Genomic DNA, 27,372 nt, shown 5'->3' with positions numbered 1-27,372 from the left:
ACAGACTTCATAAAAATTTTATAAGAATCTAACGAAATATTTGGGTTTAAGGTTGAATTTCATATTGATAATTTTCTTCACAATTTCACTGTTAAAATTCTTTCAAATCCATTAAAATCCATCATTTTTTAAAATATTTTAAAATCAATGATTTTTTGAATATCATAAGATTTTAAAAAAATTCTACAAAGTCCTAATTCAATACACCTGGATTTTAATAGACTTTTATAAAATCCATTAAAATCTAAATTGAATATCATTAAACTTGTATGAACTCCTTTAAAATCTAAATCGAATACCTCTAAACTTTTAAAAACTTTTAAAATCCTTCAAATTCTAAATTAAATACACCAAAAGAGATCAAACTCTAAAAAGGGATATATGAGGAAATAATTACCTAACTAGCATATCAATTTTTTACATTAACAATAAACAAAGTCTTGACACCACTATAAAAAGATTAGTTTATATGCTACTCGTATCTTCTAAGTTCTCAATTAAATTTCTCAATACATGCACCCTAAGTACTTGTCCAGGTTTATTGCCAAGCCCTTCATTTCATTTGCAATACTTGTCCAAGTTTTAATGAAAGTTAGCATAAAGATAAATAAGTTAATCAATTTTGCTATAAAATGGAGTAGGTTTACTCTATAAAATAAGAATTTAATACCAAATATCATTTCGAAAATGTTAGTTGTGTGTTGGAGTGTATAAATCTACTACATTAGCATGTTTTACAAAGAAATGTCTATTTTGAAGCAAAATTGACCCTTCTAAAATGATATTAAATGTTAAATTCTAATTTTAATAGATCTGCTGTGACCAGCAATTTGACAGATTTGATATATCACTTCATGGAACTATAATACGGTGTTGTTTTAAACTAAATGTTATTGAAAAATACTAGTTTCGTCATATACGGTGCTGTGGTCTAGCCCATTAAAGTTAAAAGCCAATTTCCTTAAGAAACAAGGAAATCACATGTCAAAAGAAAGATTAGAAATATTCTATTATTCTTCTAACATAAGGTACACCCATCTATCGCTATCCCTAGCAACAACTTCTAACTTAAACGTTAGAGTATTTTTTTACTGGTACCATAGAAATGGAGAGAAGCTACATTGCGGTGCATGGTGGTGTGCAAATGTTCTTTCAAAACGTGTAAAAAGAAAAATAAATAAATAAATAAAGAAACCAGATATGCACTGCAAAAAAGAAAAAAAATGTATTGCAAAAAAGACATATTTGGTCCCCCCCCCCCCCAAAAAAAAAAAAAAGAAAAGAAAAAGATACGCATTGCAAAAAAGGCAAAAAAAAAAAAAAAGGGTATAAACAAGATATGCTAGTGAACAGATAGATAATCATAATGTGTAATGATCTTTAATTTTGAGAAATATACAGCTTCTAAATGCTAATTTGCAAAATTCACAATTTGCAACCAAATGATTAACGGATGTACGTAACCCACCTGTTGAACAACAACCAGTATAAAATTTATTACCCCATCCTTTAGATTGAAAGATTTTTTGTGAACGTATAGATTCCAAAGAATGAATTAACATAGTCCCCACTTAAAACTGATCAACCAACAAGTTATTAGAATATAAAAAAAAAAAAAAAACACCAACAAATTATTAGCGTAAATGAAGGAGCACACAATTATCTAATTGAAAGCTGACTAACTTCTTTTCTTAGTTTTCTTCCTTTCTTTCAACTGGACATAAAACAAAAGAAGAAGCTTTTTGCATTTTATCTTAAAGCTTTGTGATTATTTCAATAAAGTTTAAGAAGAGCCTGCTGATGTTGATGAATTGGTAGTGCAACAGCTACAAACACACTGCATTTTGCCTGTATGCAACCCTGTATATGGAGGACCAGATGTGTACATGAGAATCTACTCATCTGCAATAGAGGGGCAAAACACACTGGCACTAGCACTGGCATTGGCAACTTTGCAGGCAGGCTTGGCATGGAGCTTCAAAATTCAGAACATTTATCACTTGCTTTATAGAGGGTTGAAAGGCCGGATCAGGATGGCAACACCATAGCCCAGCAACCATCAAGCGCTCAACCTGCTGCTGGTCGAAATCCAATCTTAAGTCCTTGTCAACTGCTTTAAGAATTTGGCTTTGTCCATAGAGGTTCCAAACCCACTCCACCAGGATTACCTTGCCTGGATCTGCCTTTGTGGGATTTTTAGACAAAAAACACAACAAAACGAAAAGGAAAGAAAAAGAAGCTTGAATTGGTGCGGAAAACTTACTTCATTCATTTCTGGACAAAAATATATAAACACAAGCTTACAACAGTAAATCACCTATTTTTCACCTACTATTACAATAATAATACTACCAAAAGACAAGTCATACTTTGACTACCTAACACAACTGTGTTTTTATTAAAAAGCTGCAAGTACAGTAACTAATCATTACAAAGTAACTTATGACAGCAACAAAAGTGACATTACACTAACACTCCTCCTTAGCACTTTTGCTGGAAACACTAAGATCATTTCTTAATGTTTCAAACCTGTTTCTTAACAAAGCTTTTGTCAAAATATCAGCAAGCTGGACCTCAGAACTACAATGAACCAGCTTCACTTCACCATTTCTTTCAACTTATACATTTTGTCTTCCTTTCCTTTAACAATAAAGCCTTCAGGTTGTTCAACATATACATTTTCTTGTAAATAATCATTTAGAAATGCAGATTTCACATCTAAATGTTAAACTTTCCAACCTTTTTGAGCAGTAAGTGCTAGTAGAAATCTGATTGTCTCATGTCTTACAACTGGTGCAATCCCACAACTGGTGCTTTGATACCATTTGTGGGATTATAGAACAAAAAACACAGCAAAAACAAAAGAGAAAGAAGCTTAAATTGGTGTAAACGTATCTCCACAATCAATACCTGGTTGCTGCACATAATCCTTATCTACCAATCTTGCTTTATGCTTGTTTATTGTACCATCTGCATTGAGTTTCGTCCTAAAGACCCACTTCACTCCAATTGCCTTTTTGCCTTGAGGTTTGTTCACCAATTCCCAAGTTTTGTTTTTGTTTATCATGTTGATTTCAGTTTCCATGGCCTCTCTCTATGTCTCAAACTGATTTGCATCATAGAAAGTAATTGGATTACACAATGCTAGATTGCATCTCTCATATACATTAATCAATGATCTTGTACCTCAGACATCGGTCAAAGGTTTTATATCTCGGACATTGGCCAGGGGTCTTGTATCTTGGACATCGACCAGGGGTCTTGTATCTCGTACATCGGCCAGTGGTCTTATACCTCGGACATCGGTTAGGGGTCTACTACCTCAGACATCAGTCAGACATTGGTCAGGGGTCTTGTATCTAGGACATCAGTCAGGAGTCTTGTACCTTGGACATCGAACATGGGTTTTGTATCTCGGACATTAGATATGGGTTTTGTATCTTGGACATCGGTCAAGGCTTTTATACCTCGAATGCCTCTCTCATATACATCAGCCAAGGGTCTTGTACCTCGGATGCTTCTCTTATACACATCAGCCAAAGGTCTTGTACCTCGGATGCTTCTCTTGGATGCATCAGCCAAGGGTCTTGTACCTCGGATGCTTATCTCGGATGCATCAGCCAAGGGTCTTGTACCTTAGATGCATCTCTCAGATACATTAGTGAAGGGTCTTGTACCTCGAATGCTAACAACATCTTCATCATTTGAATCAGCCTCCTCCTGAATTTCACCATGTTCTTGAATGAAACTCTCTTCTGAGGCTTGAGCTTCACTCTTTTCCCAATTCCATTACACTACAAAGCTTTTATCTTTATTCCAACATTTAGAATTTCATTTCCATGTTGATCATATATTGTGCATGACTTAGCTTGAAATTTCAAAGAATATCCATTTTCAAGCATTTGTCCCACACTCAATAAGCTTTGATTAATTTTAGGTACATATAACACATCTAAAATGAGTTTAGTACCTATTGAAGTTTCTACAGCCACATCTTCTTTGCCTTGAACTTGAATAAAACTTCAATTTCCTATTTGGACTTTGGAAACAAAGCTTCTATCCAAGCTCTTGAAGAGATCAGCACCATGTGTCATATATTGAGTGCAGCCACTATCCACCAACCAAGCTTCTTTGTTACCATTTTCTGCATAACATGTAGCAACAAAGAGCCTTTCCTCACTTTGCCATGCTTCATCAGCAACTTGTACCTGGTGTGCTTGTTGTATTGGTTCTCCTTTGTTTTTGCAAACTTTTTCAACATGTCCAAGTTGTTTGCAAGCTTTACATTGAACATTAGACCTAAACCAGCAATATTATTTAGAATGGTTGTCCTTTTGCAATGAGAGCACATCACAAACTTCTTTCTTTCACCCTCTCTATTTGTACTAGCACCATATCGTCCTTTGTCATTATTTCCTCCACCTTGCTGCTTCCTTTAATTATTGTTTGCTAGAGTGTTGCTTTCTTGTAGTGCTAGAAAAACACTTTCTGAAGTTTCTTCTTGTCTTATAGATTTTCTTTGTTCAGTTGCTTGTAAAGCATTAACAAGCTCTGACAAAGAAATATGATTTAGGTCTTTTGACTCCTCCAAGGATAAGATCTTTGTTTCGAACTTTTCTGGCAAGCTGACCAGCACTTTGTCCACCACTCTTTTGTCACTTAGCTCCCCTCCAAGAATTCTGATCTAGTTTAATACCTTCATGAGTCTGTCAATGAAGTCTTTAACCAACTCAAAATTGTTCATTCTTAAAGTTTCGAACTCCCTTCTTAAATTCAATACCTGCATCTGTCTTGTTCTTACACTTTCCTGGAACTCTTCTTTCAGCTTGTCCCAGACCTCTTTGGTTGTAGTGCAAGCCATAATTCTGGCGAACATCACATTTGAAACACCAACATGTAAAGCAGATAAAGCCTTAAATTTTTTTGCAACGTCCTCACTGTGTTACTTTATCTGTGCAATAGTAGGATTTGCTGTCAAAGGAGGAGGATTTCTATCGGTTTCTACAACTTCCCACAAGTCAAAAGCTTGAAGGTAAGCTTTCATTTTTATAGATCACATGGCATAATTTTCTCCAGAAAATATAGGAGGTGATGGAGCAGAAAAATGAGTTGAAGCCATTTTAAAAAAGGGAGGAAAGGTAGAAGGAAGTTTTTTGTATTTTTTTGCTATTTCATTCACAGCCCCACTAAGATCATTAGAGCTCTGATATCATTTGTGGGATTTTTAGACAAAAAAACACAGCAAAATGAAAAGGAAAGAAAAAGAAGCTTGAATTGGTGTGGAAAACTTACTTCGTTTATTTCTGGACAAAAATATATAAACACAAGCTTACAACAGTAAATCACCTACTTTTCACCAACTATTACAGTAATCATACCACCAAAAGACAAGCCATACTTTGGCTACCTAATACAATGGTATTTTTACCAAAAAGCTAAAAGTATAGTAACTAATCACCATAAAGCAACTTATGATAGCAACAAAAGTGACATTACACTAACACTCTTTCATTCAACTGGCCTTCTTCCACAGCAGATTTCAAGGGCAACCACCCTGAAACTATAGACATCGGATTCTTTACTAGCTTTACCCGTTGTAGCACACTCTGGGGCTAAGTATCCCATTGTGCCTGCCAAAACTGTAGTTTGGGCACCCAATTCATTGTCTACGAGCCTCGCTAGGCCAAAATATCCAAGCTTAGCATTGAAATTCAAATCCAACATAACATTGCTTGACTTGATATCTCTATGCACAACACATTGCTCCCACTCTTCATGAAGATACATAAGGTGAGAGGCCAAGCCAAGGGCTATTTTACGCCTTGGAGTCCAAGTTAGCGTGACTTTCCCTCATAATAGATGAGAATCAAGAGTTCCATTGGAAAGAAACTCGTTCACAAGAAGGAACTCACCCTCTTCGTGGCACCAATCAATGAGTTGAACCAAATTCCTATGTCTCAAACGGCTGATGATTTTCATTTCTGATATGTACTCATTTTGCCCCTATTTTGATCCTTTTGAAACTCTCTTCACAGCCACTTCCACGTTGGATTCTGCTATTAATCCCTTGTAGACTCCTCCAAATCCTTCCTTTCCAAGCTTGCCCTCGTGTGCAAAGTTATTGGTGGCACGGCTGAGTTCATGGTACATGAACCTCTTTGGGCCTGTTCCTTGCTGAAATTCAACATCCGTGGAGGAGTCGTATGCCTCCTTTATTTCCCTATTCCTCTGAGCCCTCTTCCTCCAAACAAACAAAGATAGAGCCAATCCACAACCCGACACACTAAACTCGATGGCTAAACCAATCCGAAGTCCTGCTTTTCTTTTCTTTTTGTCATCCACCAAGGTTGAGTTGAATGACTAAGAAAGAAGGTTATGTGTTTCTACAAAAGATCCAGTGGATGCAAAGAATCCAAATCTAGCCCATTCTGGCAACCGCTGGCGGAAATCTACAGTATGTGAAAGGCTAGATTGCCCATGGAATTCTGGGTTTTTAGGGTATGTAAGAAAACCACTTAGATTTTTAGTGGTGCAGTTGTAAGTTACCCATGCATTTGCTATTTCTCCGTTCTTCACGCTACTATTGCACGACACATTTGTTTCAGAAATGATGCTGTTGATATTGATTCCTACGTTATAATTCCTCCGTTCCCACTCCACATTCTGACAAGTATCAAACTCCACAGCAACGATATCATTTTTTGACTTATGTAAGGCAGTTTCAGCACTGAATAATCCAAGGTTTGACCCTTGCGAATTGGGAGGAAGTCTTGCATCAAATGGTGCAATAAAGAAGGCCATGCCGTCACCGACCCAGCCCCCATTCGCTGTATTTATGATGAATGAGTAATGGGTGATGAAGTCTGTAAGAGTATTCGTTTCGGCATCCCAAAGCTTCACTTTTTTATCATACGAGGCTCGGCCGGTGCTTTGTCTGATGCTACTGTCGAGTCGATTTTTTGTGAGCTGGAGACCATTTTCGTATTTAATTGCATCACCTTCCCTAAGTATGTCATGCATGCTTTGATTGGAAGAGGTAAAGTTGTAGAAATATGACTCGGCGTTTGTGGTTAGAAACAGGAATAAGGTGATCCTGAAGAGATATGGACATGGGTTGGAAACCGCCATTGTTGAAAGGCATACAGACGAAGAAAGCAGAGCAGGGAGAAAACAGAGTGATAAGATCTTTTTTTTTTTTTGTTTTTGGTTGTTCTTATTAATAATTTATACTTAATTTTCGTTTTATTTATTTATTTTATTTTTACATTTTTTTTTATATGGCGGGGGGGATCGAAGTCATGCCCTCTGTTTGGAAATCAGTGAATTATATGACTTTTAATTATCTACTTACATTTGCATTAATTCTGAATACTTCTTGTAAGACATTTTTTTTTTCTTGCCAAAAATAATAATAATAATAATAACTTTGAATATTTAGTTTCTTTTGGTAAAAAAAAAACTTTGTATATTTTATAGTTTAAGCACAAAGTGGGTCCCTTTGGGACAATTCAATGGCACGTTTTCTTTCTAAGTTCTGAACTACAATTTCTTATTCTAATTCAATGTATGACTAAAAAAGTATATACCAGTCCATGATTCTTTTGAATCCTGAATTCTAACACAATATTTATGAGACTTTTCCTTTATTTAATTTATTGAGTTGACCAAATTATTAAGCATATATCAATGCTGAATCGTAGGTGAAAATGTGTATTAATAAATACCGAAGTGATGCTTGAAACGAAGAAACTTCATAGAAAGTATTTCGTGCATCTGATAACATAAATGAATATTTAAAATGCATTTAAAAATATACGATTAAATGTTTTCAGATATAAACATTTTAAATATATTTGAAAATATATAATTAAATATCTCAAATGTATTAAAAAAATATGTAACCTAATACTCCAACAAATATATCTTTTCATGTCCAAAGAAAAAAAATTTTGTGAAAGTTTTATGGCTATTAGTTTCTTCGAAAAGCATTGTGAAAAGCTTTGATAGAGTGGTGTCGTTGAATTTGTAATCGATCAATTTATGAAAAAACTTTGTAAAGTTATAAGCGATTTGTAAGTGATTAATTAAAACTTTATAAATTATGAATATTTTAGATATTAAAAATATTGTATAAAGTTAATTTATATTTTTTATATATTTAAATGATAGTGTATAAAAAATAATATTATATAGAAATTTTTTTAAAATTTTGAAAAAAAATTCTCATATGTTTAATAAAAATTTACGTTTATTTCTTACCAATTATTCAGTGAAAAAAATTCATAAATATTACATGCAATAGAGTGTCATGCGCCTAACATAATACATCTAGTAGAATAAAATTTATCAAATTTATTCCAATATAAATTATTGTATCTATGGAAAAGCAACCTACAGTAATTAAGTTCACATTGTTTAATAAGGCCTATTATTAAGAGTAAAATAAGGAAAAAACTAGTGTTTGGCAAACAAGATATATCTCTTCTCATGGGCTCATTAAGGTAGATAAATGGTGATAAAAGTAAATACCCAATTGACCCGCTAGGAGATATCAGGGAAGGGAAATATTTGTCCATGAGCTCCCCACATGTCGCCAAATCGCATTTCTGTGTTTGCCAAACGTCATCAATGCAGGGACAAATGTAAAAGCAGGAAGGATTGAAGGGTTGAAGGGGAAATATAATCTCTCCCTGGGAAAAATTTCTAATACCATTCCCTCTCTCTGAAACCCTCGTGAGGTAGGGTAAAAAGAGATCAAACTCTAAAGAGGAGTATCTAAGGAAATAACTACATAACGAGCATATCAATTTTTTGCATTAGTAAACAAAGACTTGACGCCACTATAAAAGATTAGTTTGTATACTTACTTGTATCTTCTAAGTTCTCAATTAAAATTTCTAAATACATGTAATCTAAGTACTTGTCCAGGTTTTATTTTCAAGCCCATCCTTTCATTTGCAATACTTGTCCGGGTTTTAACGAAAGTTAGCATAAAGATAAATAGGTTAATTGATTTTGCTATTAAATTAAAAAAAAAAAAAGACCAGATTGATTTCATAAGGTAATAACCTAATGGCAAATATCATTTCGAGAAGGTTAGTTGTATGTTGGAGTGTACAGGTCTATTACATTGGTTTGTTTTATAAAGAAGTGTCCACTATGGAGCCAAATTGGCTCTTTTGAAATGATGTTAAGTGTTAAGTTTTCACTTTACAAAGTGAACTTAATTCTTTCTATAGCAAACCTAATAGATTAATTTCATTTATCTACTTTAAATTTTAATTTAAATACAATTTGATCTTTCTAGTTTTAAAAATGTCATTAACTTCCATTTAGGTGTCCTAAAATTATTACTTTCTTTCCTTATAATATTAACATCCTCTATAGAGTGTTAATTCTAATTTTCAAGACTTAGAAGATTAAACTTTAATTATTCCAAATTTGATGAAATATATCCAAATAAATATTCAGTAAAGAGAATTCAGGAGAAGTGGGAGCTAGTGGTCAGTTGCCGATCAACATGGGTTAATAACTCTCGCTGGATTTTCTAGTGAATCATAATGGGTCTTTGAATTATATTGCAACTGAAATTGGTTTATTTCAAATGATTTGAGCTCAAATAACAACTAGTAGTTAACACATATACATAAAGAGAGTTAGATTTATATCAGGTTGACCTAATTTATTTAGTATAAGATCTTTCATTATTAATCATTTGATCACACCAGAAGTTAAAATTTAAAATTCAATTGTTGATCAAATATAGATTCAGTGATATAACCCTCTACGTACCCAGATGATAACAAATGCATTTTTTAATCTTAGTCCTTGAAATGATCCAAAAGCTGAAAAAAAAAAAAAGTCTCAATGATAATTAGGTTGACATAATAAGAGCATTGTTGTATGTACGTATATTTAAAGCCAGCTTACATCAAGTCAATTTGATAGTTTTAACATTAGGTTCTCCTTTATTAGTCATTGAATCATATCAATGGCTAAATTTAAAAATCAATTAGTGGTTAAATATAGATATAATGACATACTAAATTCTTTTATTTGGGAAAAGTGAATATTGTGGGGATTCAGTGAATCATAAATCTATTTTTTAATCTTAAACTTGTTTAGGCAAAGTGAATCATGTTGGGATCTAGACGATTATAAATGAATTTTTTATCTCAGCCTTTGAAATAATCCAAGGGTCAAGTTTATTGTGTATATATATATAGTCAGGCTTACTGATAGGACCCGCCCTAAGAACCCTCCCAGGCTTTCCCGGATGATCCTGCCTAGTGAAGTCCCACTGAATAATCCCTAAAGAATATCTAATGGAATCCCACTTAAAATGTGAACAAACGAACACATGCAATATCGAATAATATTTCAATATATAGATAAAAAGAAAAAAATTTAAAAAAAAACCAACAAATTATTAGCATAAATGAAGGAGCACACACAACAATATTATCTAATTGGGCTGACTAACTTCTTCTTTTCTTAATTTTCTTCCTTTCTTTCAACTGGTTGTAAAACAAAAGAAGAAACTTTCGACATTCTACATCCCAGCTTTGAGATTATTTCAATAGTGTTTGAAAAGAGGCTGCTACTGATACATTTCAGACTAGTTTGTCCAAATTCATGTAAAAAGTAAGCCACTCATAAATATTGGAGATGATTATTCCTGCTTTTCTGTAGGGTTGCCTCTAAGTGTAATGTGGGGTACCTATAATTATTTTTAGGCTAAAAAAACCAAACCAAAGATATTGGTGCGTATCAAATATTTTAAAATATTTTTATTCAACTATAAAATTACCTAAATTGGATACTAAGTGGTCCAATTATATTGTGAATCCTTAGGATCACGTACTCAAAATTGTAGTTTTTTATCGAAAGGCTAATTTTATGAATTAAACCCTCCAATGGTATCTATTAATATCTAATTATACAAAATCAAATTCAATTTAGTCTTATGTTATCCAAACACTATTCAATTTTACTCGCTATTTAATTAATTGATCCAAAAATGGAAATATATTTAAATGAGGTCTAAAATTCACAAACTTTATACCAATGAAAAGCTTAAAAGATGGGTAACATAATGATGAACTTACCTCAATTAATTATCGTAGATGGTGGCTGGAAAATCCCAGCCAAAACTTCAAATCCTCATAACTCACAAATGGCTTGGAATTAAGCAAAATCAAGGCCATATTTGGATTCAAGATGTCTAAATTTAGTAGATTAGGACGTCCCAAAGTCGAAAAGCTGTTGGATTCCAGTGTTTGGACCAAAATGGCCTTGAAGGCTTTTTGCTCAAAGCTTAACTTGTGGAGGCATATTCTAGCTTGGGTTTTGGTTGATCGGCTGGTGGTGGGATGGATAATCCGGTGGAGGTTGCAGTGAGAAAGGATTGGGTCAAATTTTGGGTATTTTGGCCTGATTGCTCTGTTGCACACTGGATGTGTGCAGATCGGGTTTTGCCAATGGGAAAGGAGAAAACTAGTATATATGGGTACTTTGAGTATTGTTTCCCCACATACAAGCTGGTACCCTAGTATATATACACAACCAAGCCCTTTTAAGACATAATTGATATTGATTTTGATGTTGATAAAAAGTTTGAAGTTAAACCTTCCCAAATTCATAACTTTTAAACTGTTTTTTAAAATTGGACATACCACTAATCTATGAATTTATGTCAACGAGCTCTATTCAATGGTATACTGGTCAAAGCTGAAACCTGGTTATACAAAAAAGTCAAATTTAGGATCCACATACAGTTTAGCTAGTCAAACCAAGTCAACTTAATTAAAATTAAAAAATTTTAGGTATTTCTTGGGATGATTGTTACAATCCCACTCTCATGCTCTATCGATATTGTCTATAATTTTTTTTACTGCACTCCATAATGTATGGGATTTTTCAATGAAAATTCCCAAGACACCACCATTTTAGAATTATTTGTATTAGAGTATGCTTAACTTTTCGAACTCTGAAACCAACTGCTTTGAAAAGGCCTGGTTGTTAAGAAAATGTTTACTTTACATTTAAACCATTACTATTCCACATATGAATGATGTAGGATTGGATGCCATGTGGCCTTCGTTGATAAAATAGCCTGCTAATGCCTCACACCGGCTTATATTTACCCCGATAGCATCACACTAGTTCACCCCTAGTCATCACAATCCACCTTACTATATTGTCCATTCATCTTACCCTTTCTTGCCTTGCATCCTCGTCATGGAATGTTTGAAAGAATCAATCAACAAGAAGCAACAATGTGTGCAATGTAATAATTCCAAACTTAACTTATCCCTGATCATCCATGTTACTTTCTTAACAAATTTTCAAGACCAACACTTGGATAGATTCAATATCTCACTTCGTGGAACTACAATCTGACATTGTTTTCAACTAAAGGTTATTAAGAAATCCTCTCCTTTTTTTTTTCCCCCCTAATATATAGCTTTGTGGTCTAACCCATTAGGGTTGGAAGTCGGTTTTTCTTGTGGAACAAGGTAATAACATGTCAAAAGAACGGTTGTAATACACTTTTATTCTTCCAGGATTAGGTACGCCCATCTTTCGCTATCTCCATCAACACTTTGACATTAATATTCAAAACACTTTTTGACTTGAAAGTTGGAGTGTTTTTAGCCAGTATCACAAAAGTGTTCATTTTTTATTTTTGATTTTTTTTTTATTTTTTGTAAACAAGCGACATGATAGTGCATGGTGGAGTGGAAATGTGCTTCAAAACGTGTAAAAAAAAAAAGAAAAAGAAAAAAGAAAGAAACAAAATATGTCTTTGCAAAAAAAAAAAAAAAAAAAAAAAAAGAAGAAAGAAAAAAGGATATGTATTGCAAAAAAGACATATTTGGTCCCCCCCCGCCCCCCCCCCCCCCCCCCCCCCCCCCCAAAAAAAAAGGAAAAAGATATGTAATGCAAAAAAGAAAAAAAGAAACAAAGATATGCTAAGGAACGGATAGATAATCATAACGTGCAATGATGTCTAATTTTGAAAAAGATACAGTTGCTAATCTGCAAAATTCATAATTTGCAGCAAATGTTTAAAAAATAAAAAAAGGAAAAATAAATAACCACCTGCTAAACAACAGCCAGTATACAATTTTTAACTACATCCTTCAGATCGAAAGATTTTTTGTGAGGATATTGACTCCACAGAGTGAATTAGCATAGTCCCCACTTAAATTACTGATCGACCGACAAGTTATTAGCATAAAAAGAAAAAAAAAACAAAAAAAAATAAAAAAAACCAACAAATTATTAGCATAAATGAAGGAGCACACACAACAATATTATCTAATTGAGGCTGACTAATTTCTTCCTTTCTTAATTTTCTTCCTTTCTTTCGACTGGTCGTTAAACAAAAAAAAAAAAAAAAAAAAAGAAGAAACTTTTGACATTCTACATCCCTGCTTTGTGATTATTTCAATAGTGTTTCAGAAGAGCCTGCTGATGTTGACGAATTAGTAGTGCAACTGCTACAAGCACCCTGCATTTTGCCCGTAAGCGACCCTGTATGCGGAGGACCAGATGATATATATGAGAATCCACACATTTCCAATGGAGAGGCAACATACATTGGCACTGGCAACTTTGCTGGCAGGCTTGGCAATGGAGCTTGAAAGTTGAGAACATTTATCACTTGCTTTATAGAGGGCCGGATAGCCAGATCAGAATGGTAACACCGCTGCCCTATAACCATCAAGCAGTTGACCTGCTGCTCGTCGAAGTCCATTCTTAATCCCTTGTCAACAGCTTCAAGAATTTGGCCTTGTCCATAGAGGTTCCAAACCCAGTCAACCAACTTTGCCTCGCTCGGATCTGCCTTTTGCTCAATTGCCTTTCTTCCACAGCAGATTTCAAGAGCAACCACCCCAAAACTATACATATCGGATTCTTTACTAGCTATACCAGTTGCCACATATTCTGGGGCTAAGTATCCTAAAGTTCCTGCCAAAGCTGTTGGTTGTAAGCCCAATTCATGGTCTACAAGCCTCGCCAGGCCAAAATCTCCAAGCTTAGCATTGAAATTCGAATCCAACATGACATTGCTTGACTTGATATCTTTATGCACAACACACATTGCTCCCACTCTCCATGAAGATACAACGGGGCAGAGGCCAAGCCAAGGGCGATCTTATGCCTTAGTGTCCAAGTTAGCGTGACTTTCCCATGGAATAGATGAGAATCAAGGCTCCCATTGGGAAGAAACTTGTAGACAAGAAGGAAGTCACCCTGTTCGTGGCACCAACCAATGAGTTGAACCAAATTCCTATGTCTCAAACGGCTGATGATTTTCACTTCTAATATGTACTTCTTTTTTCGCTGCTTTGAATCTCTTGAAACCCTCTTCACTGCAATTTCTGGGTTGGATTCAGCTAATAAACCCTTGTAGACACTTCCGAATCCTCCTTCTCCGAGCTTCCCTTCCTCTGCAAAGTTGTTATCGCACGGCTCAATACATAGTACATGAACCTCTTTGGCCCAGTTCCTTTCTGAAATTCGTCATCCATGGAGGCTTCGTGTTCCTCCTTTATTTCCTTATTCCTACCTGCCTCCTCAAAATAACCCAAAGTAGAGCTAATCTGAAGACCAAAACACTAAATCCTACGGTTAAACCAACCCACACTCCAGTTTTGCCTCTTTTTCTTTTTTCTTTTTTCTTATCCACCGCCGGGCTTTGTTTTTATCATCCACAGGGCTTTCGTTTTTCACATCCTCCAAGGTTGAGTTGAATGACCAAGAAAGAAGGTTATGTATTTCTACTACATCTCCGGTGGATGCAGAGAAACCAAATCTAACACGTTCAGGCAGCAACTTCCTGAAATCAACAACATATGAAAGGCTAGACTCCCCACTAAATTTTGGATTTTCAGCGTATGTAAGAAATACACTTAGATTATGAGTGGTGGAGTTGTAACTTACCCACGATTTGATGTTGATTCGCTTTTAAGGCCATCTGCCCATGTTACATTTGCCACTGAGACGAGGGAGTTGATACTATGTGACCAGAGCTGTTATCCCACTCGTTCCGAAAAAGTATCGAACTCTACGGCAACAATTTGATTTCTTGAGGCATCCAAGGCAGTTTTGCCACTGAATAGTGTGAAGGATATTCAACATTGATTTAGATTTCTAGAATTCTCTATTATGTTTTATGTACATGGACAGCAAGTAAAGCTTTGGAATTGGTGAAGAAAATATCTAAGATTGCAATGTGGAGCACCAACGTTGTGGAGAAATCTAGAAGCCTTAAGAATGTCAGCAACCGACATGGGCAAGCTATATAAAGGAAAGATGGCTGCCATCTAATGTGAGCTACTCAAGTGGGTAGAGTAGGCTCCCAGAGTGAGAGAGCTCTCATGTTAGAGTCAGTAAAGTATGTTAGAGTCATTAAAGTATGTCGGGTGTTTTAAGTGTTAAAGAGTCCCAAGTGTTATTATGTATGTGTGTGCTATTATGTATGTGTGTCTATGTAGTTGTGTTGTAAATGTCATTAATATAATAGAAGTTATTTATTTTCTACCCCTACATAGTGTAAGGTAACCACCACTTAAGGTCTTGGGAATTTTTGCTTCAAATGATGCAATAAAGAAGGCCATGCCATCACCGGACACTACTTGTTGTATTGGATCGACTTGTTTCATGATGAATGAGAAATGAGTGGTGAAGTCTGTGAGCCTTCCTGTTCTGGCTGATAGAGATTAGTAGTTCACGTGAGTCTATATTCAAGATTCCCTTATTTGTTGTAAATAGTTTTTATCATTATTCATTTGTAGTCATCTACACCAACTGTACCTATATATAAATATTAGTTTCTTATTCAATAAAAAATAACTTTCCTTTATCAGTCAACAACTTTTTTCATGGTATCAGAGCATTAAAAGCACTAACAAAGTTTTTTTTTCCGATCCAATCTGTGCTGAGTTTTTCATTCTTTTCTCTTTTTTTTTCTTCCTTTTTTTCTTTGCTATGGCTGACCACACACCCATCTCTTCTGCTTCTTACTCTTCTCTGACTGATACTCCTACCTATGACTTTGCCAATTTGGTCTTCATTAACGTTGCTACACAAGCACCAATTCGGCTCACCCCAATTAACTTCTTCACTTGGAAAGCACAATGGGATGCTCTCCTTTATGGTTACGCACTTACCAGTTATGTTGATGGCTCTCTCCTTTATGGTTACGCACTTACCTTCTTTTTGGATCTCTCCTTGCCTCTCTGTCTCCTGACCTTGCATCAATGGTGGCTTCAGCTAAAACATCATGTGAGTTATGGAGGGAAAACCTTGTTCGACCACAAGGATCATGCAGTATCACAACTTATATTTTTGAAATCAAAGCAGCAGTAGACGAATTAGCCTTACTTAATGAACCACTCAAAGATGAAGAGATAACAATTTATGTACTCAATGGCTTAAATCATGATCTAAAAGAAACCTCTGCTACTCTAACTCTCATGGATGGAACTAATCTGACCGATGCCACTCAGTATCGCCAGGTTGTTGGAAGTCTTCAATACTTATCTCTGACCCGTCCTAATACTTCGTTTGCTGTCAATAAATTGTCTTAATTTATGCATAAGCCTACTGAAACTCACTGGGCTGCTGTCAAAAGACTTCTTTGGTATATTAAAGGTACAAGTTCCTTTGGTTTATTTCTTACACGTAACACTTCCACATTTCTTCAAGCCTTTTGCGATGCTGATTGGGCTAGTAATAAGGATGACAGTACTTCAACCTCTGCATATGTCATGTATCTTGGTTCCAACCCAATTTCTTGGATGTCCAAGAAGCAACATACGATCTCTCATTCCTCTACTGAAGCTGAGTATCACTCGGTTGCTATTGCTACATTTGAATTATGTTGGCTTCGATCTTTGTTATCTGAGTTGAAATTAGTTATACCTCAAGTTCCAATCATCTATTGTGATGATGTGAGTGCTACGTACATTTGTGCCAACCCTGTTCTTCACTCTAAGATGAAACATATCAAGGTTGACTTCCACTTTGTCCGTGAAAAGGTATCTCAAGGTGATCTGCGTGTGTGTCACATTTGTAACAAAGAGCAAATTGCTGATGCTCTCACCAAGCCACTATCCAAACAAAGGTTACAGTTTCTTCGACCCAAGCTAAGTGTTCTTTCCACACTTAGCTTGAGGGGGCATGATAGAGATTAGTAGTTCAAGTGAATCTATCTTCAAGATTCCCTTATCTGTGTTGTAAATAGTTTTTATCAGTACTCATTTATAGTCATCTACACCAACTGTACCTGTATATAAATATTAGTTTCTTATTCAATAAAAAATAACTTTCCTTTATCAGTCAACAACAACCCTTTTCACTGGCATCCCAAAGTTGCATACTTTCACTATACGAGGCTCGGCCAAGGCTGCCGTTAAGTTTACCATCAACTTGATTCTTTGTGAGCTGAATAACATTATTGGATGGAAATGCATCCTGTTCGGATTTTATCTCAGGCATGTTTGGATGGAAAGAGGTAAAGTTGAAGAAAACTGACTCAGCATTTGTGATTAGCAACAGGAAGAAGATGATTTTGGAGAGGTATGGACATGGGTTAAGAGCCATGGTTGGAAAGGCATATAGAGCAAGAATGCAGAGGGAGAGAAGAGGGGGGATGATTTTGGGAAGAGTGGCCAACGACTAGTTCGCTATATGGTTGTCCTAATTACAAGGTGTTATTTTCCCTTTTTTATAAGAACTTGGTGTCATTGACGAGGTCAATTGAATGGTCAGCTTTAAAGTGTACTCACTGATTACTTACTTGCCAGATTTTAGTTTAGATGTTAATATCACAAAATAAAAACCAACCAGATACACAGAGTGTAGGTTTAAAATTATGAACCAGTAATTAAAAACCCTCAGTGGAATTTTCTTAGAAGTGTTATATATATAATATCGTGAACCGTTAAATGCAATGTGATGGGCATCCATTATAAAGCTTGGTGATGCATATGGTTTACTGGATTATGACCGTCCGATAAACCATTGTAAGCCAATTTGTTATAAGGTTTTGCCCTGTGTTTGCAAAAGTAAGAGCAGTGAATAATATATACAGTTCGACAATAGACTTACCCAACTTCTATTTTTTTTTTTTCCTTAAAAGAAATGATTTATTCTTAAAATTAAATAAAAATCTTAAAAAAACTAACACGTGACTTTAATAATCCACTTTCATCATATTTTTAATAATTATAGAGATGTTTTTCTTTCTCTTGCAATAAAAGATTAGTGAAGTTCGTATATAACTCTTTTAAGCAGAGAGTGGGTCCTTCAGGAAAAATTCAATGGCACTGCTTTTGCCAAATCAAAATTTCTCATTCCACCAATTTATTATATGACCAAAAAATTATTTATATAGTACATATATTATAATATATATATATATATATATACACACGCCATTGACTTTCTCTTTCAAATCCAAAACTCGAATCTCTAGTAGCAATTCAATATATAACCAAATAAATACGATACTTTTTCTTTCATCAATTTCTTGATTAACCATAGTGTAAATCAATCCTTAGTGAATATGTATAAATAAATATCCGAGTAACTCCATGTTGTAAGAAGTAGCCACGTCAAAATGCTTTTACTGATATGACATAAACAGCAACCACTTTATGTTAAAAACAAAAAAACAAAAAAATAAAATAAAAAATGAAACAACAAAATATACAGTTTTGTCTATTGTATAAATATCAACATAGTTAATGAAAATAGTTGCATCGAAGTTTCCAGAAAACTAAACATAGTTCTTTCTTCTCTCTCTCTTCTCTGTTTTTCTTTTTCGTTTCTTTTCTTTCTTTGGGTTTCAGATTTTCTCACTCCACAAAAAAAATTAGAAAAAAAATTCGTGTGACACTCGAATTTCGAACAACATTTCATTATTGTCAATTAAGAAACTTCATGGAGAGTAATTTCTGTACGTGATATTATAGACGAAGACTTTTTTAGCTTGATAATTTAAACGTAAGACTTGACGTTGATGCCGTGTATTCAAATGAGGGTGTTTGACACCAATCCTTTGAAATTTCAACTTCTTTGCACAATATTAAGTTTCAAAAGTTCGTAAGCAGTTAGCATCAGTGTAAATCTTACAGGTTATGATTCTTTAACTTAAAAATGCCGGTGCACAAGGAAATTCCTCTTCCTAAATAAGGTATAATCAGAATTAAAATTATGCTATGGTTAATGTAATTTAGAAGATAAAAAGTTAAACTTAATTTGAAGGTTTTGGAATAATGTCGCATGAGAACGTTTGGATGCTAATTTAATAATATAGATGTAGATTAAAAAAATGTTGAAACTATAGGCCACATAAAAGCTCTTCAAATAATAATGTATGAATCGACACTACTGCGAGCTTGAACCATAAACTCCTTATTTTGAAAAATCGTACAAAGCTTTAAACTTGTTACTATCAATTGCTTTTTTTGCACGTTCAACCAGAAAGCTCTCATTGATGGCTTTAAAATCTCGCACAACTACTCTCTAACATGTGACACGCCTACCATATTTGATGATATAACAGCGCTCCTTCAAAATTTGGAAAAAATACCTTATCATAATAGTGCCATTCATATTCCTAGAGAAGACAATCAAGATGTAGACCGGTTCTACCAGAAGAAGAAAAAAGTTGCCCACTGATTGGCAAAAAAGCGTCTGGGAGCTCATTTCATCCACCTGATTTGAAAACGGATTTGATTATAATTTAATTTGTCTGGTTTTTAAAATATCATCATTATCCTCTCAGTTTTTGAAAAGTCATAATCTACTTTTCTTGTTCTTTCATTGTACACTCTTTCTGGGGGGTCTGGTTGTAATTTTACAATTTGAGAAATAGATTGTCATTAGTGCAAAATTGTTTTATTGGCCACAAATCTTAGTGACGAAAAAACTTAAGGCCCTGACCATGTTTTTTGTTTTTAATTTTTAAAATATTATTTTAAAAATAAAAAATAAAAAAAATTATTTTTATTTGTTTTTTAAAAATAATAGTGTTTGATCAGTGATGTTTGAAAGTAGTTTTCAAAATTAAAAAATAAAAGACAAAAAATATCATTTTAATGTTTTTAAAAAAATTTTTTAATTTATTTTTTAAAATTGATGGCCAAACAAGTAATTTTTTTGTTTTGGAAATAAACAGAAAACTGTTTTAAAACCTAATAGCTAAACAGACTTATTTTTATCATAAATACAGATCTTACATGACAGTTTTTCATTTTACTTTTATTGCTAAGAATTTTGTCACTAAAGATTAAAATTCTTGTAGTCTTTCTTAAAAAAAATAACTCCATATGCAGGAGTTACTGGTGAGTTGCTGGTCAATATCGATAAAATTGCATGCTGTTAACGAAGCGAAATAAACAAAACTTTGTTTGATGATTTAATAATCAATATAATAAGCATGCACGTTTTTACAAGATCAACTTACCAATTCATATCTAAAAAAGCAACAATTGATGATGAATCCATGGTTTGCAACTTGTTATTAACTAGAATCTCCAATTGAGCTATATATGCTCTTTACAACCAGTTTTCTCAAGTGACTCATCAAGCTAAAAGCTTGTATACACAATCTACTAGCTCCAAAATTAATGGACCCTTTTTGTAGTTTTTCAGAACATATTGTCATTTGACACATGTCCATAGACACGTCAACATGCTTACCCAGGCTTGACATATGTCACAATTTATAATTATTATAATAAAATAATATATTCAATATTAATGATGGTATTAATAAAAAAAAATATAATACTTATCCAATTAGGTCCAATGGGAGAAAAATGGTTTTTGATTTAATGAGCCAATCAAAGCATTATAAGAGAACGGACAAAAAACGCATCACCGCAAATATCAGTCAAATGGAAATATTTGCATAATTGAAAAGTAGATATCAATTAAGTGAGAACATATCTATGACCAGTTCACACACATTAAAAATTCAAACAAGTATGTGCCGGCTAATGACTATTTGCTGGAATAGTTTTAGAATAGCTGAATTGGTTTATTTTACCGATAAAAATCCGGATGATTTGACCAACTCCAACCTATTATAATAATAATAACAATAACAATAATAATAATAATAAAGCAGCTCGAATAAAATATAGCAAATTAGAAATGCACTGTCTTCTTTGTCATACTTTGTTAAAGGCAATAAAAAATTAAATAAATAAATATAAATCCCAAGTTAAAAATAGTACGTGAAAGATTCCAAAATGTTCTTCAACTGATTTCTCTGAACATCCTGTCGAAAGTGTGAATACAAATCAAATCTGCTAATTTTTTTTTATTTTTTTATTTTAGGCATTAGAATATATTAACTAAAAAAAAGGGGTTCAACCAGACTTGGTTGAATCAAAGACCTAAAAGTATATTCTCAGTATATCATCAAATCAAATTTTAGGAAAACAAATCAAAGTTAAGGACGAAAGGTAAAGATTTGAAAGCTTTGCATGTGAAACGCATTGTTAGTTTAAAAGCTAATATCATAAAAATTATATTTCTCACCATGATACCATCACTAGTGGGACTTACAATTATATGTTAGTTACTATTAGGTTTCCATTTAGGATTTTAATTTTTAAAATGTTAAAATTAATTTAAATGCAGTCAATTACTAATTGACATGTAAGTATGGATCCCGCTAAAAATAGTTATTAATGGAGACAAATATCAGTTTTCATGGAGACAAAAAGCAATGTGTTCTGTATCATAGGTGGCTAGAATTCATTGGTTCGGGTATTGACATGTGGAAGGGGTGTTTGGTTTCTAAAAACAAATCAGAGCTTCAGAAATCAAGGTATTCGACATTCAGAAATTCTATTTCTTGTGTTTCCTCAATCTTCTTCTGCAGGCTAGAAATCTAGGTTTCTTTCAGCTGGGAAGAGAGATTTGGGTGGTCTAAAGGGGTTTAGAATACTCTTGTGGACCAAAGATGAAAAGCAAGAAAAGTGTAACTCTGAATTACGGTGCACGTGTTCGGAGTCTCTTTGTTTTGATTTATTTCGGTTGAACTATGGTAAACTTGTATCTCTTCATTGGGGGGATAAAGACGTTGCATTGGGATACAGAACACAGTCATTTTTAGTTTCATTTTGTTTTATTAACTTGTAATTTCTATCTTTGTTGTAAGTATAATGTCCTGACCTAATCCTTATTATCAGTAGCGGTCATGGTCGTTGTAAGGAAGAAAAAGATGCAATTGCCGATCTGCAAAATACAGGATTTGGAAGACCAAATAATTGACAAAAATACACAAACAACCCACCTGCTAAACAACCAGTATACAACTTATCACTACATCCTTTAGATTGCAATCTTCGCTTTTTGTTAATATAGACTCCAAAGAATTAATTAATACAATCACCAAATGAACTACAGTTCAACCAAGAAGTTCTTACCATAGCTGAAGCAGCACACACAATAATTAATATCTAATTGAGGTTCGCTAACTACTATTTTTTTTTTCCCCTATTTTATTTGCTTTCCGTCAACTGGACTTGAAACAAAAGAAGCTTTGACATTTTACATCCCAGGTTTATGAGACTTCAACAGAGATTTAGAAGAGCCTGCTGATGTGGATGAATAAGTAGTGCAACTGCTACAAGAACATTGAGTTCGATCTGTAATTGACCCTGTATGTGGAGAACCAGATGATGCATATGAGAATCTACACATTTGCAATGGAGGTGCATAGTACATTGGCACTGGCAACTTTGCAGGCAGGCTAGGCAATGGAGCTTCAAGATTCAGAATACTTATCACCTGCTTTATAGAGGGCCGGTTAGCCAGGTCAGGATGGCAACACCATAGCCCAACAACCATCAAGCACTCAACCTGTCGCTCATCGAAGTCCATTTTTAATCCCTTGTCAACTGCTTTAAGGATTTGGCCTTGACCATAGAGGTCCCAAACCCACTCAACCAGCCTTACCTGGCTTGGATCTGCCTTTGGCTCAACTGGCCTCCTTCCACAGCTGATTTCAAGTGCAACCACCCCAAAACTATAGACATCGGATTCTTTACTAGCTCTACCAATTGTGACACACTCTGGAGCTAAGTAACCCATGGTGCCCGCCAAAACTGTTGTTTGGGACCCTAATTCATGGTCTACAAGCCTTGCTAGGCCGAAATCTCCGAGTTTAGCATTGAAATTTGAATCCAACATGACATTGCTGGACTTGATATCTCTATGCACAACACATTGTTCCCACTCTTCATGAAGGTACAACAGAGCAGAGGCCAAGCCAAGTGCTATTCTGTACCTTACAGTCCAAGTTAGCAAGATTTTCTCGTGGAATAGATGAGAATCAAGGCTTCCATTGGGAAGAAACTCGTAGACAAGAAGGAACTCACCTTGTTCGTGGCACCAACCAATGAGTTGAACCAAATTCCTGTGTCTCAAACGGCTGATGATTTTCACTTCTGATATGTACTCCTTTTTCCCCTGCTTTGATCCTCTTGAAACCCTCTTCACTGCCACTTCTGTGTTGGATTCAGCTAATAAACCTTTGTAGACACCTCCGAATCCTCCCTCTCCGAGCTTCCCTTCCTCTGCAAAGTTTTTGGTTGCACGGCTCAGTTCACGGTAAGTGAACCTCTTTGGACCAGTTCCTTTCTGAAATTCGTCATCCATGGAGGCATCGTATGCCTCCTTTTCCTTATTCCTCACTGTAATCCTCAAGATTACCCAAAGTAGAGCTAACCCACTGGCCAAAACACCAAATCCCACAGCTATACCAATCCATACTCCTGTTTTGCTTTTCTTTCTCTCATCCACCAAGGTTGAGTTAAATGACCAGGAAAGAAGGTTATGTATTTCTATCACTTCTCCAGTAGCTGCAGAGAAACCAAATCTAACCCTTTCCGGCAACAACTTCCTCAAATCAACAATATATGAAAGGCTAGATTTCCCACCAAATTTTGGATTTTCAGCGTACGTAAGATAAACACTTAGATTTTGAGTGGTGGAGTTATAACTTACCCAAGCATTTGCTATTGATCCGTTTTTAATGCTACTTTTCCATGTCACATTTGTTACTGAGATGATGGAGTTGATATTGATTCCTACGTGATCAGAGCTCGGATCCCATTCATTCCAGAAACTATCAAACTCAACAGCAACAATCTGATTGCTCGAGAGATTGAAAGCAGTATCATTGCTGAATAGTGCAAGGTAACCCCCACTTGAATTCTGAGGAAGCTTTGCATCAAATGGTGCAATAAAGAAGGCTATGCCATGACCATATATTTGGGCATCAAGTTGTTTCATGATGAATGAGAAATGGGTGGTGAAATCTGTAAGCTTTCGTGTTCCTGCATCCCAAATCTTCACCGGTTTGTTATACGACGCTCGGCCTATGCTGCCAGTGAGGGGACCATCAGCTTGATTCTTAGTGAGCTGCAGAACATTACCGGATGGAAATGCATCACCTTCGAATTGTATGTCAACCATGTTAGGATGGAAAGAGGTAAAGTTGAAGAAAACGGACTTGGCATTCGTGATTAGCAACAGGAAGAAGACGATGACGTTGAAAAGGTATGGATAAGGGTTGGAAAGAGCCATTGTTGAAAGGTCTACAGAGGAAGAAAGCAGAGGAAGAGAACAGAGGGATTGGTTTTGGGGTGGAGAGATCAAGGAGTAGTTCAACTATATGGTTGTCCTAATTACAGTAACTCGGTCTTATTAACAATGACAATTTTAGTGGATAAGCAGCGTTATTTGTTCTTATTCAATTACTTGCCAGGTCTTAATTAGATCACACACAATTTAAGATTGACGACCTAGTAATTAAAGCCTCCTTAATGGGACTTTCTAAGGCGTTTGATCAAATGCTAAGTATATCATGAGCCGTTAAATGCAATGCCATGGTGACCGTTATCAAGATTTGTCTATATTGATAAAATTTGTCTAATATATTATGCCCCAACTTTTTTGTTTATGGTAAATATATCAAGCCCCATATAGTTATATGGTTGTCTAATTTTCTTTTTGGCCTTTTCTATACTGCAACTCAAGCATCCTTAAGGTATACTATGTATCTAATTTTGATTTCTTTTTTCCTAATTAGGTTTGAATAATGGGTTTCTATAAAACAACAGAAGCGGATACCGAAGACGATACAAATTAACAAGACAAAAAAGATGAAGATGATTTTGGAGAATATTGAAAAATGGAATGAGACAAGTGGCTTAAAGAGATTTTTAGTTTGTATCATTTATGTTTAGATTTGTACCTAACCTCAGAGAAAACGCCGGTTGCCGTCTGTATTGGTCTGAATCTACAAAGAGTTTTTAAATATATATATATATATATATATATTCATCATAAGTTCCGTTGCTGGTGTTGTTAATATATAATTTTACACGAAAAAGTTTCAGATATAATATGATGCTACATCAGCCCTGTTGAGCCGGCCAGTCATTACCAATGACATTTGAATATAGTATTGAGCATTTTAGCCTGAGTTTTGAATCCCATGAATATTCAATACCAAACAATGACTGCAAAAGTAAGAAGAGTGAGAAAAGATATTTTTGATTATTGAGCTTTTTTTACGGTTTTTCTTTTTCTTTTTTCCTTTTTCTCGTTAATTTTGAACTTGGTTACATGTGCCAAATTGTTTACTGAAAACGTTTACCAAAATTATATGTGTCAATAGATGTTAATGGTAAAATATTAAAATTAAATATAGATAAGTGAATCAGCAGCTCCCTGATAAAGAACATTTGGATTACTTGGTTCGAAACGAGGTATTTGGAATTGAATTGAATAAGCTAAAGGAAGGTTGAAAAGGATACAGAATAGCAATTGTGCAGCTCTTGAGGTTCCCATATGTGTTTCAGAGAAACAAGGTAGACACTGAAACTATGCGTATACTTGTATATGCAAGTTACTTTAATGATGCTGTAATTAATTTCAGACAAAGCTTTCTTAATTTTGTGTGATTGGTAAGAAGAAGCTTCAAAGAAAGTTAATTGAGTGGATGATAATATAAAGAAAGACCACTATGCAATTTCATTGTAGGTACAAACAAAAACAAATGAATATATAATTACTTTTAAACGTGGCGTAGAAGTACAGATCAATGAGATTTTTCCGCAGAATCAGCTTTGACTAAATCTAAGATAGGTATTTGTTTGTAAACAAATGAATTTATTCATCATCTGGTCTTAATTATATAAATCAGAAAATCTACTAAATATGGAAAACATTATATTAATCGGAAAGTCTAATAAAGATCGGAATCAATGACGGAAAAGAGATAAAATAATAATAATAAAAAATTAATGTTCAATAACATTTGGCGTAAATGAATTATTGGTATAATTAAGATGTAAATCTACCATATGCCAGAGACTTGAACTAACATGGAAATTACTAAAAAATTTCCACCTGACTGGCCATCCTCTTCTGGAAGATGATGTACTCCATGCTTCGGCTTAGTTTATTTCATATTTCCTTTAAAAAAGAAAACAAAAGAAAACTAGCATGGAAATTGAGGCTAATTTGGTAAAGGTAGATCAACCAGGACTAAGATAATAATTTAGTTTTCCAACCTTTAAATAGTTAAAAAGCCTTGATCCCATGGTAGTAGAACCACAAGAATACACACCCAAATTCTAGATTCAAATTTTGATCTCGCTAAAATTCCCCTTTGGAGAAAAAAAAAAAAAAAAACTTAATTTCTTATATCTAGAAACAGTCATTAAAAATGGAAGCAAAAAATGAATAAAATAAATTATATTCACAGACTTGGCCCGAGTAAAATCATCGAAAATATGTTTTCAAATCCTGAAGTCAATTATGTTTATGTTAAAGTTAAATCTCCCCTCCTTTTATATTAAAATATATTGTAATCTCTGTAACAATAATAATAATAATAATAAATTAATAAATTGACATCAAAAGAGTAGTAACGGAAATGGGCCGGGTTGTAGATGCCGTTGATAGGGACTAGGCAGTATTACTGAAACGGCCCAATCTTCATCCACAGTCAACGATCTGACTGTAAGAGGCAACCCAAGCAAAGTGGTGCATTCTCATTGGCTGATTTGGACTTACAATTCTACCTCGCATCTCTATTAAATATTAAATTAGTCTTTTTTTCATTATTTTATTCATTTATTTTCAAACAAGTCTGTCGTTTTCTTTATGATTATAATTAACACAGAATTTAATAGCAGAAGACTTTCCTGAACGACATATGTAAAGTAAAAACAGCATATGTATATAATTAATTAATGTAATCTAAGAATGGGGCACAATTGATATATCTTGTCCATCAAGTTAGGCAGACTAACTACAAATATT

The 27,372-nt window shown here is 34.4% G+C and overlaps 1 protein-coding gene and 2 pseudogenes across 1 annotated transcript; all 3 read right to left on the bottom strand.

The window, feature by feature from the left end:
- Nucleotides 1–1,773: 1,773 nt before the first annotated feature.
- On the bottom strand, nt 1,774–7,020 carry LOC107425095 (L-type lectin-domain containing receptor kinase IX.1-like; annotated as a pseudogene).
- Nucleotides 7,021–13,447: 6,427 nt separating this feature from the next.
- On the bottom strand, nt 13,448–17,511 carry LOC107425094 (L-type lectin-domain containing receptor kinase IX.1-like; annotated as a pseudogene).
- Nucleotides 17,512–21,758: 4,247 nt separating this feature from the next.
- Nucleotides 21,759–24,976, bottom strand: LOC107425093 (L-type lectin-domain containing receptor kinase IX.1). Its single transcript, XM_048479654.2, has one exon. The coding sequence runs from the start codon at nt 24,622–24,624 to the stop codon at nt 22,585–22,587; it is 2,040 nt and encodes a 679-aa protein (XP_048335611.1). The 5' UTR covers nt 24,625–24,976; the 3' UTR covers nt 21,759–22,584.
- Nucleotides 24,977–27,372: the final 2,396 nt, after the last annotated feature.

Source organism: Ziziphus jujuba, chromosome 7 (genome assembly GCF_031755915.1).
Source record: "Ziziphus jujuba cultivar Dongzao chromosome 7, ASM3175591v1".
In the NCBI taxonomy this organism is placed as follows: Eukaryota; Viridiplantae; Streptophyta; class Magnoliopsida; order Rosales; family Rhamnaceae; genus Ziziphus; species Ziziphus jujuba.
This window is presented reverse-complemented; position numbering and strand designations above follow the sequence as displayed.